At 37.5% G+C, this 12,679-nt stretch overlaps 1 protein-coding gene across 6 annotated transcripts in view; it reads right to left on the bottom strand.

The window, feature by feature from the left end:
- CACNB2 (calcium voltage-gated channel auxiliary subunit beta 2) overlaps window positions 1–12,679 on the bottom strand; it is a 382,140-nt gene that overhangs the window by 3,486 nt on the left and 365,975 nt on the right. For all 6 annotated transcript variants that reach the window (XM_032425595.1, XM_032425597.1, XM_032425596.1 and 3 more), the window contains 3 exons: window positions 3,470–3,621; window positions 1,804–1,899; window positions 681–866 (listed from right to left, as the gene is read on the bottom strand). In XM_032425595.1, the coding sequence (XP_032281486.1) occupies window positions 681–866; window positions 1,804–1,899; window positions 3,470–3,621 (434 nt within the window). The remainder of the gene's footprint in view (window positions 1–680; window positions 867–1,803; window positions 1,900–3,469; window positions 3,622–12,679) is intronic.

Genomic DNA, 12,679 nt, shown 5'->3' with positions numbered 1-12,679 from the left:
CCCTTGTGAGTTTCGAAAATGAAATCTAACCTAACTCAGTTACTTAATTCTTTTGATAACATCCGGTGGCATTTTTATACCAGACTTTTTTTTTTCCTTATGAATAAATGAAGGGGGGGAGGGCATCCTTTTATATGTTCTCCTGGGGTTTCAAATCAGATACACGTACCTAAGGTTTCTCTACACACAAGTGTACATTTCACTACTTCTACGTGAATACTTGTGGGAAGATTAAAGATGGTGGCTTTGGATTAAGGGGGAAGAAATAAAATATCAGATGCTTACATATAGCACTTAGTCTTCTGTATTAACTAACTCAGTAATGCAGCAGCCCTGGGAGACAGGTTGTCTTCCTGAGGCAAAGGGCAGGTAAGCAACTTCTCCAGCCTTATACACCCAATAAGAGGTGGGGCTGGGATTTGAACCCAGGCAGTCTGATCCCATGGTTGTCCTACTGACAGTGTAGAAAAGTACTACCCTTGTCTTACAGGACATGTAATTAGGGAGTTTATATATGTTTGTAGTGTATTATTTATACAGTTTTTCTTATGGGTACACAACTCACACTGAAGACAGTAAATGACTCAATGTAACAGGCACTGTGCTGGGTAACTGGGCTTGGATCCCAGCCAGGTGACCTAAGGCAGCCAAGTTAAGGCTTAAGAAAGAGCCCCTCTTACCTGTGAATTAGAGGCTTGAGTAGGGCTACTGGGCAGAGTTGAAGTGGCTAACGTACGACTAAGGAGAGGGTTGGGGAGATGGCTGCTGGGAGGGTGGGTGGCCTTCCAGTACGCCTCCAGATAGTCGGCAAGGTGCTCACAAGCATCCTCGAGCTGGTTCTCGTCCAGGATCACGTCAAACAGTTCCTGCAGCAGCAAACATTTCCGATGACACACTTACACCAGCCCAGCACTGAGTGAGTTTCACCCACACTCACAAAAGGAAGGGGCTCATGTGCTTCTGCTTTCTCCTTTTCAGACTGGCTGAATGTCCTGTTGAGTCAGATTGCATCTGTCTACTTCAGATCATTGCTCACAACCCTAGATGCTTAACCAATAGCAATGACCAAAAAGTGAAGGGTATAATGATAGTTGTTTAGGACAGGATCAAAAAGAGAGGTAGAAAAATACATAATCTGGACAGTAAGAGGCCTGGGTTTGACATAGAGACTATGAATGAAAAACTTAATCTTGGAAATTACTGAGGCAAGATTAGGACATGAAATTTGGCAGAAGAAAGCTGAAACCACTGATAATTTGACAGGGTCCAAACTTCAAAATAAATCATAATTCTTATAGCTTCTGATACATCTGCATATCAAAACAAAAACTTAGAGGTGTTCTATACTCCCAAAGCATGATATGTAAAGCAGGGATCAGGAGGAGGAATGTGTTCAGGTATCAGAAGCTAGGTAACTTGATTGTTTAGAAAAAAAAATTTTTTTTTCACATGGTCTCAAATCAATTTCTCAGTTATTAAGAACTGGAACTATTAGAAGCAAATAATAAATCCCAAACAGATCCATTTTATAAACCAAATTTTGAAAACATAATCTTGTTTCATTTAGGATACGTATTAGATATTAAAGCGAGGTCACCACCGAATGCACTGGAGCTTTTTGTAAGCCATGATCTAGACAAATGCTCATGGGAGGAGGTAGGGCAGTTCACTTTTGGGAATGAAGACCATGGCTAAGTGGGGAGAATTCTCTCCCCCGACATCTGTTTACCTGTCTGGTTACTGCCCGCTTGCTTTCTAAATATAATGCCAGGGTGGAGTATACTGGATACAGAGATGACTTACCGGAGGACACTGAGCCAGTTTATCAGCTGCTACCATCTGGACATTGAGGTGTTTAGCTTGAGATTTCCCTCGAGATTTTATTAACCTTTGTAAAACCTGTGAAAGATAAGATTTAACAAGAAGAATATCTGCACTTGGGTAAAGAACAAAGTTTGTTATTCACTCTACGGCCTTTTTACATATAGCCCAAGTGGTTTACAATAGATTGAGCTATAAAATGTATAAATCTCAGTTGCAAGCTTTAAAAAGACTTTAAAGAAGATAACTAGCATGGAGCTTATTCTGACTCTTACCTTTTTTCAAAGCTAGCAGTTACCAAACTTGTCTCATGACTCCTTTATGTTTAAAAAAATTGAAAACCCCAAGAGCTTTTGTTTATGTGAAGTATAATGTTTACCACAGTAGAAACTACAATTGAAAACATTTTTAAATATTCATTTAAAAATGAATGATAAACCTGTTAAATTTTAACAAATTACTTATTTTTGTAAAAAATATCTACATTTTTTTTGCAAATTTCTCTAATATGCTTGGCTTCATAAAAAAACCAAAGTCTCCTAGCTACATTTACATTTAACCTGCTACAGTGTCTTGTTTTGGTTGAAATAATGTGAAGAAATCCACCCTTCCACAGATGGGTAATTCAGAAAAGGAGGAGTACTGTAGTAGCCTTTTCAGGAACTGTGGATACATTGTTCTTTGATATTACACTAAACTCAACAAGTGGTAGTTTCTTAAAGACTAGTTGCCATGTGAAAGCTTAAACCCTATCAATGAACTTTTCTTACTGTTAAATTTCATTGCATCGGTTTATCTTGAAATTTGAAATTTTACCGTGCGTGATTTGTAACATCATTCATTGATCATTTGAGAAATAATGGTTCATTGAATTCTTCAGATCTTCCAAATGTTGACACACTTCTTATTAAAGCAACGCTCTTAAGGTGGATACAAATTTTCTGAAATTTTAATTTTCGTTTGAATGCTTGAGTTTTATCACTGGTGACAAATGGGAGAATATCTGCCAAATAACTAAGTCTTAATAAACACAGCATGTCAGTTCTTTCAAATAAAAATGGTAAAAAAAAGAGGCTCCTTGAGTTTATAACTTGAATAGTCACTGAATGTCCTCAAGCTAACTGGTAAAAGTAAGTGCTTCAGCTATTCAAGTTTCATTACACAGAATATTGAAAAGCCTTGTATTTAAGAGTCAAAATTTAGTAACATTAATAAACGTTACTACTTTTTCAGGACATGTGTCAGTGAAACTGGATGGTGGTGGTGTTTTTAACTGGGAGCACTGTCTCCATTCATGGACACTAGCAGTTTTACCCACCACTGCTTTTGCACCCTCAGTGCAAATGTCAAAACAGTGAAAAAGGAGAATGATGTCTTAGTATTATTATGGAAATAATTTTGACTTCATGGACTCTCTAGAAGTTTCTCAGAACCTTCCCCCAGGAAACCACGGACCACACTTTGGGAATTGCTGTTCTAAGCCATGAAACTAATAATCATGCTTGCTTACTTGAATCTTAAAGACTTGACTACCCTGTCTCATCAAACTCTTTATGATGGATGGAGATATAGCTTGTTATAACTGTAAAGCAAAACATATACAATTGTAGTTAGGTTTGATTAGAGAGCAAATAACAACCCTACTTACCTTAGGAGAAGAAATCTTTACATATACTATAATAGGGGCCAAAGAAGTTTTACTGAGTTGAGCTGGATGATTAATAGTATCCGCATCAAGGACTACCAGTTGCAATGTTCTTGCAAGTTCAAAAATCCTTTCGATTTCACTCTGAACTTCCGCTGTAAAAGGTTAAGCAGAGTTCAATTAAAGTATTTTTAAACCAAATTGAAATAAAAATGGTACACTGTTTCTTCAACAAGAAGGGAAGTAGGGCAGCCAATAGGTTCATGTTTACAGGCAATCGAGGTGATAAAAGGTATCCTTTGGAAAGAGCTGGCTCTCCACAGAACCTTTAGAATTGAGGGAATTTGTCTCTCAACCAGCTCTAAAATTTGCTTCCAGTATAACACTCTTCGTGCTATAAAACTTCACTCTGTAAAATCATTTCATAAAGACACTGTAAAATAGAAACTTAAGGATATCTTTAACGTGTCTGTTTCTGACCATGTTACCATAGCAACTATCACCATGTTTCTTTTCACTGCATCAGCTTAATCTGTGTTTATACTGTCACCTATTGGTATGCTTTCTGGATATGATAACCTAGATATGTTTATTAGCAAGGTGAAATCCAACATAAAATAGGAGGGACGTTAATAGTATCTGTAACAAACTTGTCCAAAAACACACTTCTCATAGTTTCTGCCAACAGACGAATGGTCCTGCAGTATTCATATTTTAAAAGGGTAGTTATCCATTAGAGGCAGCACTATAGAAATCCACACTATAAGATTCATAGAAAACTTAACTAAAAATATGCTTGAACACCAAGAAAATTTCAGTCTATCCACTCCGTGATCCCTCTATATTCTAAAATAGGACTGTCCAATAGAATGTTCTGTGATGATGGAAATAGTCTGTATCAGTGCCATCCAGTATGATAGCTGCTAGGCACAGGTGGCTGCTGAGCACTTGAACCGTAGTTAGCGTGAGTGAGAAGCTCGAATTTTAAACTTAAATAAAAGTGAAGTAGCCAGAAGCAACTGTCCTGGCAGCACAGATCTATAAAGGCCTAACGTGTAGCTTGTAGTGTCCTCTACAATCATGAAGGGCAGATTCTAGGAGGCTCCTAGACCTACAGAATATCTTTTAATTCCTCTTACGCATTTAGACCCATGCAGAAGATTGCTGGAGATAATTTCACCTAGTATATTGTTGCAGAAAAGACAAGTCACTAATCCTCTGCCTCACAGTATGTTATGACTAGAGTCCTTTTATTTACCTGGATGTCTTTAAAATCTGGGCTTAAACCATTTACAGTACTAGCTTTAAGATAATATTTGGTTACATGCTGCTTATGACAGTCTTGCTGAAAGAAAGACCAAAAACAAGCTGATTAAGTTTCTGGATCTACCAGTTGACAAGAAACACAAAGAATAGACAATTACATAAACTACACGAGTATAATGCAGTTAGAAAATTTCGGACTCTGGAAACCCTATGGATAAGTGACCCAGTCTCTTCAAGCAAGAAATTATAAGAGGGAAAAAAAAAAAGACATATGGAAAATTACAGATTAAGAAACTTACGAACCTATGAACCAATCACTATGGATTTTGCATCCTAATTCAAAAATATATTTATAATATATAAATGAATAAAATGATATATATATATATATAATTACATTTTACAATTGGGAAATGATACATGGCTAAATAGATATTTAATGATACTAGGGATGTATTGTTAATATATGATAATGGCATTGTAGTTTAAATAGAGTCCCTAATCTTTAAAAACACATACTGAAATATTTACAGATAAAATCATATGGTCTAGGATTTGCTTCAAAATAATCCAGAGACAGCTGGGGGGAGAATGGGGGGGTTGCTGGAAATGAAACAAGACTGGCCATGAATGTTGAAAGTGGGTGACAAATACCTGAGGTTATATTTTTACTTCCTTATATATTTGAATTTCCTTTAAAAACACTTCTAAAAATAAAAATGGTATATTCTGATTTTTTTCATAATAGTGTTCTAAAATATTACTAATATTCAGATATTCTCTGTTGACCTTTAAATTTTTATTTCATTTATCACCTTGTGTGGCTTTGTCCCCAACCATTGTCTTCATGGGCACTGACCCCCAACAATCAAGTTCCAATCTAAATATTATTGTAAGCATAATGAAATTTGATCAGCCCACAGCTAACATCCTACTCAGTGGTGAGGCTGAAAGCTTTCTCTTGGAGATCAGAAACAAGACAAGGATACCCACTCTTGCCACTTTTATTCAACATAGTATTGGAAGTCGTAGCCAGAGCAATTAGGCAAAAAACAAAGGACCTCCAAATTGGAAAGGAAGAGGTAAATCTGTCACTATTTGCAGATAACATTATTATAAACCCTGAAGACTCCACCAAAACCTGTTAGAATAAATAAATCCAGTAAAGTTGCAAGACACAAAATCAGTATATAAACCTACATTGTGTTTCTACATACTAAAAATAAACTATCAAAATGAGTAAGAAAACAATCCCATTTACAATTGCATCAAAAAGAAGAACATGCCTAAGATTAAATGTAACCAAGAGGGGAAAAGACCTGCACACTGAGAACTACAGGACAGTGATGAAAAAACTCAAGAAAATACAAATAAATGGAGATTCTGTGCTTATGGACTTGAAGAATATTGTTAAAATTTCCCTACTACCCAAAGCAATCTACAGATTCAGTGCAATCCCTATCAAAATTCAAATGACTTTTTCATGGAAATAGAACAATCCTAAAATTTGTGTGGAACCACAAAAGACCCTGACAAGCCAACTTAATCTTTTTCTTTTTTTTTTTTTTTTAGATTATATATTACTTATCTCAGGGGTACAGGTCTGTGATTCATCACATTGCTCACCATAGCACATACCCTCCCCAATGTCCATCACCCAGCCACCCCATCGCTCCCACCCCCCTCCACTCCAGCAATGCTCAGTTTGTTTCCTGAGATTAAGAGTCTCATGGTTTGTCTCCCTCTCTGGTTTCGTCTTGTTTCATTTTTCCCTCCCTTCCCCTATGATCCTCTGTCTTGTGTCTCAAATTCCTCATATCAGTGAGATCATATGATAATTGTCTTTCTGATTGACTTATTTCGCTTAGCATAATACCCTCTAGTTCCATCCACATCGTTGCAAATGGCAAGATTTCATTGTTTTGATGGCTGCATAATACTCCATTGTGTATATATATACCACATCTGCTTTAACCATTCATCTGTTGATGGACATCTTGGCTCTTTCCATAGTTTGGCTATTGTGGACATTGCTGCTATAAACATTGGGGTGCAGGTGCCCCTTCAGATCACTACATTTGTATCTTTGGGGTAAATACCCAGCAGTGCAATTGCTGGGTCATAGGGTAGCTCTATTTTCAACTCTTTGAGGAACCTCCATACTGTTTTCCAGAGTGGCTGCATCAGCTTGCATTCCCACCAACAGTGTAGGAGGGTTCCCCTTTCTCTGCATCCTTGCCAACATCTGTCATTTCCTGATTTGTTAATTTTAGCCATTCTGACTGCTGTGAGGTGGTAACTCATTGAGGTTTTGATTTGTATTTCCCTGATGCTGAGCGATGTTGATCAACTTTTCATGTGTCTGTTGGCCATTTGGACGTCTTCTTTGGAGAAATATCTGTTCATGTCTTCTGCCCATTTCTTGATTGGATTATTCTTTGGGTGTTGAGTTTGATAAATTCTTTATAGATTTTTGGATACTAGCCCTTTATCTGATATGTCATTTGAAAATGTCTTCTCCCATTTTGTCAAGACCAACTTAATCTTGAGTGAGAACAACAAAGCATCATGCTTCCTGATTTCAAACTATATTATGATACTATAGTAAAACTGCAGTATTGGCATAAAAACAGACACATAAATCAATGGAACAGAATAGAGAGCCCAGAAATAAACCCACACATAGATGGTCAATTTATGACCAAGGAGCCAAGAACATACAGTGGGGAAAGTATAGTCTCTTGGGACTGGACAGCCACATGCAAAAGAATGAAATGGGACCACTGTCTTACACCATATACAAAATCAGCTCAAATGGATTAAAGACTTAAATGTAAGACCTGAAACCATAAAACTCCTAGAAGAAAACATAGATAGTAAGCTCCTTAACATCAGTTTTGTTGATGATTTTTTGGATTTGACACCAAAAGGAAACACAACTAAAGCCAAAATCAACAAATGAGACTACCTTAAACTAAAAAGCTTCTGCACAGCAAAAGAAACTATCAACAAAATGAAAACGCAGCCTACCAAATAGGAGAAAATATTTGCAAATCACATGTTTGATATTCAAAATATAGAACTCATAAAACTGAATAGCAAGAAAGCCATCGGATTTAAAAAATGGGCAAGAAGGTCTGAATAGACATTTTTTCCAAAGAAAACATACACGTAGCTAACAGACACATGAAGAGATATTCAACATCAGTAATCATCAGGGAAATGCAAATCAAAGCCACCAATGACATATTACTTCATACTTATTAGAAAAACTAGTATCAAAAAGACAAGAAATAACAAGTATTGGTGAGGACATGGAGAAAAAGGAATCATTGTGTGCTATTGGTGGGAACACATATTGGTACCACCTTTGTAGAGAACAGTATGAGTTTTTCCTCAAAAAATTAAAAATAAAATTACCCCCGTGATCCAGTAATTTCACTACTGGGTATTTACCCAAAGAAAACAAAAACACTAACTTGAAAAGATACATGCATCTCTGTGTTTATTGCGGCATTATTTACAATAGCCAAAATATGGAAGCAACCCAAATGTCCAATGATAGATGAATGGATAACAAAGATGTGGTACATCTATAAGTAATGGACTATTACTCAGCCATAAAAAATGAGATCTTGCCATTTGCAACAAAATGGATGGACCTAGAGGATATAACACTAAGCGGATTAAGTCAGAGAAAGACAAATAGCTTATGATTTCATTTATGTGGAAAAGAAAGGAGCAAAGAAGAGCCCCCCACCCCCCAATAAAAGACTTATAAATACACAGAACTGGTGGTTGCCAGAGGGGAGAGGGGCGGAGGAGGGGGTGAAAAAGATAAAGGGGATTAAGAGTACACATATCTTGATGAGCACTGAGAAATGTATAGAACTGCTGAATCATTATACTATACACCTGAAACCAGTATAACACTGTATGTTAATTACACTTCAATAAAAAAGGGAGAGAGGTGAGAAATGTATCTGTACTAGAGATTTTCCTTAGAGTCCATCATGCTCAGAATTTATTTCAAAAAACAAATGGCCAAAGACTTCCTTAGCATTCTTTCCTGAAAGTGAAAAGCAGTCTTAAAGTCAATTTATTCCATCAATATCGTCCTACCCAGTGAAAGGATGCACACTCCGCATCTTGAAGATGGGCAGGCCTTACTCATCTGTCCACATCCTACAGTCCCTCATACCCACGGAGTTAAAACTGGCACTGGTAAAATGAATAACATTTTTGTCAGTGCTTTATATCTGACATTGAAAAGCAATACTCAGGAACAATCATAATGTTTTCTCCAAGACAAGAAAGAGAAAGTTAACTTCTGTAGAAGTTTCTGTAATTGAACAATACTTGTAAAAACAGAGTGAGGAGATTGTTACTTTCATTGTGTTATAGGAAATCTAAGTGGTCAGTTAATAATAAAACTATGATATCATTCTAGTATCAGTTATTGAATGATAACTGCAATGCCATTTGCATAATCACTAAGCACAAAACTCTAATTCTGACAAGTGCCTTCTTTGTCCCAAAAAAAGGAAATCTCTAAAGCCTTCTCTAAGCACCTTTTCCTTTCCCCAAGCCCAGTAAGTTCTGCCCCTGTGCTCCTAACTCCCTGGCACCAAAGTGGCTTGGGGCAGAAATAGTCTTCATTACTTCATAGAGCTATGTGATCCTTGGGAAACATACTTAACTTCTTGGAGCCTCAGTATTCTTTTCTGGAAAATGGAAATGAGAATTAAATGAACCAACATGCAAACCATCTATTACAGTGTTTGGCCCATAGTAAGTAATAGATGTCAAGTACCGCTGACCCTTGAGCAACATGGGTTTGAACTGTGCGGGTCCCTTATATGCAGATCTTTTCAATAAGTACAATACAGCACCATCAATGTTTCTCTTAGGATTTCCGTAACAGTTTTTTCTCTAGCTTACTTTATTCTAAGAGTACAGTATATAGTACATCTAACATACAAAATATGTGCTAATCAACTGTTCATGTTATCAGTAAGGCTTAGGGTCAGCAGTAGGCTATTCGTAGTTCAGTTTTTGGGGAGTCAAAAGTTATACCTGGATTTTCCATGTGGGGGTTGGTGCCTCTAACCCCCATCATTCAGGGGTCAACTGTAGTGCTTTGTACCTACCTCTATTAACAATTATCCCGCTGAATTTCAATGACAGGATTGAAAATGTTCCCAACAGGCAGTGAACCGAGAGAACAATACATTATTAGTTCTATTCCTTCCCTTACAATACAGTGCCTGGTACAAAGTTGGCACTCAAATTCTGTTGAAAGAATGAGTCAATTAAATAACGAATTTGACTACCAAAATATATGTAGACAAAGTGAACTACTCCCCTTGGGTAGAGAGATTGCTAGAGCTGGGCCATCAATGCCGTGTTGTGGAACAAAGAGTGTACTAATTTCTCGAGACAGCTATAATGGTAAGAGATCAAAAGGAGGAAAGAAATTAGATTCAAAAGATCAACTAGTCACATAAATTCCATGTTCATCTGCAAGGCTAATTTTATAGCCTTCTGTCATCAGCCCTTCACTCTCCATTCTTCCTAAGAGGGGGCAGATGGTCAAGTAAATGCAATCAAGCGTCACTGCCACATGGCACTGCTCAATGGAAAAAAAATCTGGACTGCTAGTCAAGATCCCCAAGGGTCCAGTCTTGGTTTTATACCTTAGTATAAAACTACACAGAGCTATTCATTTCCTGTGGTTCTCAGATTTTTTTAAAAAAGATTTTTTTTAAGAGAGAGAGAGAATGCACACATGAGTAGGGGGAGGGGAAGAGGGAGAAGTAGACTACCTGCTGAACAGGGAGCCCGACGCGGGGCTCGATCCCAGGACCCCGGGATCATGACCTGAGCCGAAGGCAGACGCTTAACCAACTGAGCTACGCAGGCGCCCCTGGTTCTCAGATTCTTTACTGTACAGTGACAGGCTTGAAGGAAGTTGGTAGTCCTCCCATTTTGGCATATACAGTAGAATCACCTGGCGGGCTTGTTCAAACAGACTATAGGGCCCCACCTCTAGAGTTTCTGATTCAGTAGGTCAGGTTTGGGTCTGAGAACTGTCATTCCTAACTAATGTCCCATGATGTTGACGCTGTTGATCTGGAGAACACACTTCAAGAACCACTGAACTGAATGCTCTCAGGTTTGTCACCCCAGTTCTAAAGTCTGTGGTGCTATAACGTAAGTGATGAGCTTTGCTTAGTTGAAACTTTTATTGAGATAATTATAAATTCACACGCAGTTGTAAGAAAAACACAGAGCTCCCTTGTACCCTTTACCCAGTCTTCCCCAATGGAAACCTCTTGCAAAACTATTGTGCAGTATCACAACCAAAATGTTACCGTGATCCACCAATCCTACTCAGACTTCTCCAGTTTTCCTGTACTCCCTGTACGTATGTCTATTTAGCTGTATAGAATTTTATCCTATGTGTTGGTTCATGTGTCAGCACTACAGTTAAGGGGAACTTTTCCATCACAAGAATAAGTGGCAAAATAAATGGTCTAAGCGAGCTCTTCAATTGGGTTAAAATATTTACCAGGTTGGAAACATTGTTATCTATCCACCTGTGTTGCTAATACACAAAGTAAATGCCTTTCCTTACCCCTTGCATGCCATCAGCTGCAACTAAATCCATGTGCGCAGCTAAATCCGCCTTTGCTTCCTTAACTCTTGGGTATTTGCTCAATATTTTCTCACCTTTAGCACACAGTTTTTGCTCTTATGTGGTACACACAGGCACTATATTCACATCTCTGTGTACAAACGTGTGCAAAGATGTACCCATCTTTCCCTAAATTGATTTGTCTCTGGGAAAGTGCTTGGGGTAAAACCAAACCATACTTTTGAAGAAGTTGGGCAGTTTGAAGAAACACCAAGGTGACTCCTCTTAGAAAGCAATAATATCATTATCTAAATATATTACTTTTAAAAGTTTGGACTTGGGCGCCTGGGTGGCTCAGCTGGTTAAGCTACTGCCTTCGCATGATCCTGGAGTCCTGGGATCGAGTCCCACGTCGGGCTCCCTGCTCATCGGGGAGTCTGCTTCTCCCTCTGACCCTCTTCCCTAATCATGCTATCATTCTCTCTCTCTCTCAATAATAAATAAAAATCTTTAAAAAAAAAATAAAAGTTTGGACTTGGAATTGGCAAATAACTGGGTACCCACACCCATAACTATTTACATTCAAATAATATTTTTATTTCTAAGAGTGTAATGTTCTTTGTTTGCATTCCCTACATTTGAATAGCTAATGTAGATAAATTGTGATGCAACGGGGACAAAAGGTTAGAACTTGTATGAGTCTTATGAGTATAAATAAAGCCATGTGTCCGTGCAGAGAAGTCCTGTACCACCCCAAAACAGCAAAGAAGATGTACTTAAGTCTTCAGATTTTTCAGGGTTTTCTTTTCCTTCCTATCATACAGAGGTCCATCAGCATAATAAACTCCAAAGGCAACATACTATGCTTTTGTTTATGTAACAGAAGTTGTCTAAAGCAAATTTTTACCTATCAAATTATATCTTCACTCTACTGGATCTTTCATCCTTTTGTAAAAGAGATAAATGCTGAAATTGATCTCCTCTATTAGATTTGAGGTAGATCTTCTCAAATTTAACCTCAACTAAATATAGAAGAATCTTAAGGTATAGCATATCCACATATACGTACATTCCTGGAGTGTTCAAGCATCAGTTTTGTACTGTTAGATCATAAACATGTTTCCTATACAATAGAATCCACATAACAAGCATAACTTGTTACTCAACATGTTGTAGTGACACAGAAGAGGTATCAGCTGACCATTCTCCTGTCTGTTATCATGACTTATTTCCTTTTTTTTTTTTTTTTTTTTTAAAGATTTTATTTATTTGACAGTGAGAGACACAGCGAGAGAGGGAACACAAGCAGG

This window comes from Phoca vitulina, unplaced genomic scaffold (genome assembly GCF_004348235.1).
Source record: "Phoca vitulina isolate PV1807 unplaced genomic scaffold, GSC_HSeal_1.0 scaffold33, whole genome shotgun sequence".
Taxonomy (NCBI): Eukaryota; Metazoa; Chordata; class Mammalia; order Carnivora; family Phocidae; genus Phoca; species Phoca vitulina.
This window is presented reverse-complemented; position numbering and strand designations above follow the sequence as displayed.